This window comes from Salmo salar, unplaced genomic scaffold (assembly GCF_965601325.2).
Source record: "Salmo salar unplaced genomic scaffold, fSalSal1 ptg000838l, whole genome shotgun sequence".
NCBI classification, from domain to species: Eukaryota; Metazoa; Chordata; class Actinopteri; order Salmoniformes; family Salmonidae; genus Salmo; species Salmo salar.
Window position 1 is genome coordinate 972,501 of NW_027675516.1, and position 979 is coordinate 973,479.

Consider the following 979-nt stretch of genomic DNA (forward strand, 5'->3'; position numbering starts at 1 on the left):
ATCTGACTTAACTTATTGTTCTGACTCCCCTCATTGGTCTCTGCTCTTCTCCCAGATTCCTGTCAGCTCACACTGGACCCAAACACAGCACACACACTCCTCTCTCTGTCTGAAGGGAACAGAAAGGTGACCTGTACAGGCCAAGTCCAACCATATCCTGACCATCCAGACAGATTCACCAACATATTCCAGGTTCTGTGTAGAGAGGGTCTGTCTGGACGCTGTTACTGGGAGGTGGAGTGGACTGGTGTTGTTATTACAGCAGTCTCATATAAAGACATCAGCAGAACAGAGAGAGGTAATAGATTTGGATTCAATAACAAGTCCTGGAGTTTACAGTGCTGTAGAGGTGATTATTGTTTCATACACAATAATGTTGAGACTAAAGTATCAGGTCCTCAGTCCTCCAGAGTAGGAGTGTACCTGGATCACAAGGCAGGTACTCTGTCCTTCTACAGTGTCTCTGACACAATGACCCTCCTCCACAGAGTCCAGACCACATTCACTCAGCCCCTCTATCCTGGGTTTAGTATCTATAATAGTACTGCTGAGCTGGTTAAACTGTAGTAGGGTCCACATAGATACTAGTCATGCTGGTGTAGTCTATAGCTGAGCTGGTTAAACTGTAGTAGGGTCCACATAGATACTAGTCATGCTGGTGTAGTCTATAGCTGAGCTGGTTAAACTGTAGTAGGGTCCACATAGATACTAGTCATGCTGGTGTAGTCTATAGCTGAGCTGGTTAAACTGTAGTAGGGTCCACATAGATACTAGTCATGCTGGTGTAGTCTATAGCTGAGCTGGTTAAACTGTAGTAGGGTCCACATAGATACTAGTCATGCTGGTGTAGTCTATAGCTGAGCTGGTTAAACTGTAGTAGGGTCCACATAGATACTAGTCATGCTGGTGTAGTCTATAGCTGAGCTGGTTAAACTGTAGTAGGGTCCACATAGATACTAGTCATGCTGGTGTAGTCTAT

At 44.9% G+C, this 979-nt stretch overlaps 1 protein-coding gene across 1 annotated transcript in view; it reads left to right on the forward strand.

Moving 5' to 3' along the window:
- Window positions 1-706, forward strand: part of LOC145877302 (tripartite motif-containing protein 16-like) — a 12,286-nt gene extending 11,580 nt beyond the window's left edge. The window contains exon 6 of the mRNA XM_082972611.1: window positions 56-706. Coding sequence (XP_082828737.1) covers window positions 56-567 — 512 coding nt within the window. The 3' untranslated portion in view covers window positions 568-706. The remainder of the gene's footprint in view (window positions 1-55) is intronic.
- The last annotated feature ends 273 nt before the right edge of the window (window positions 707-979 follow it).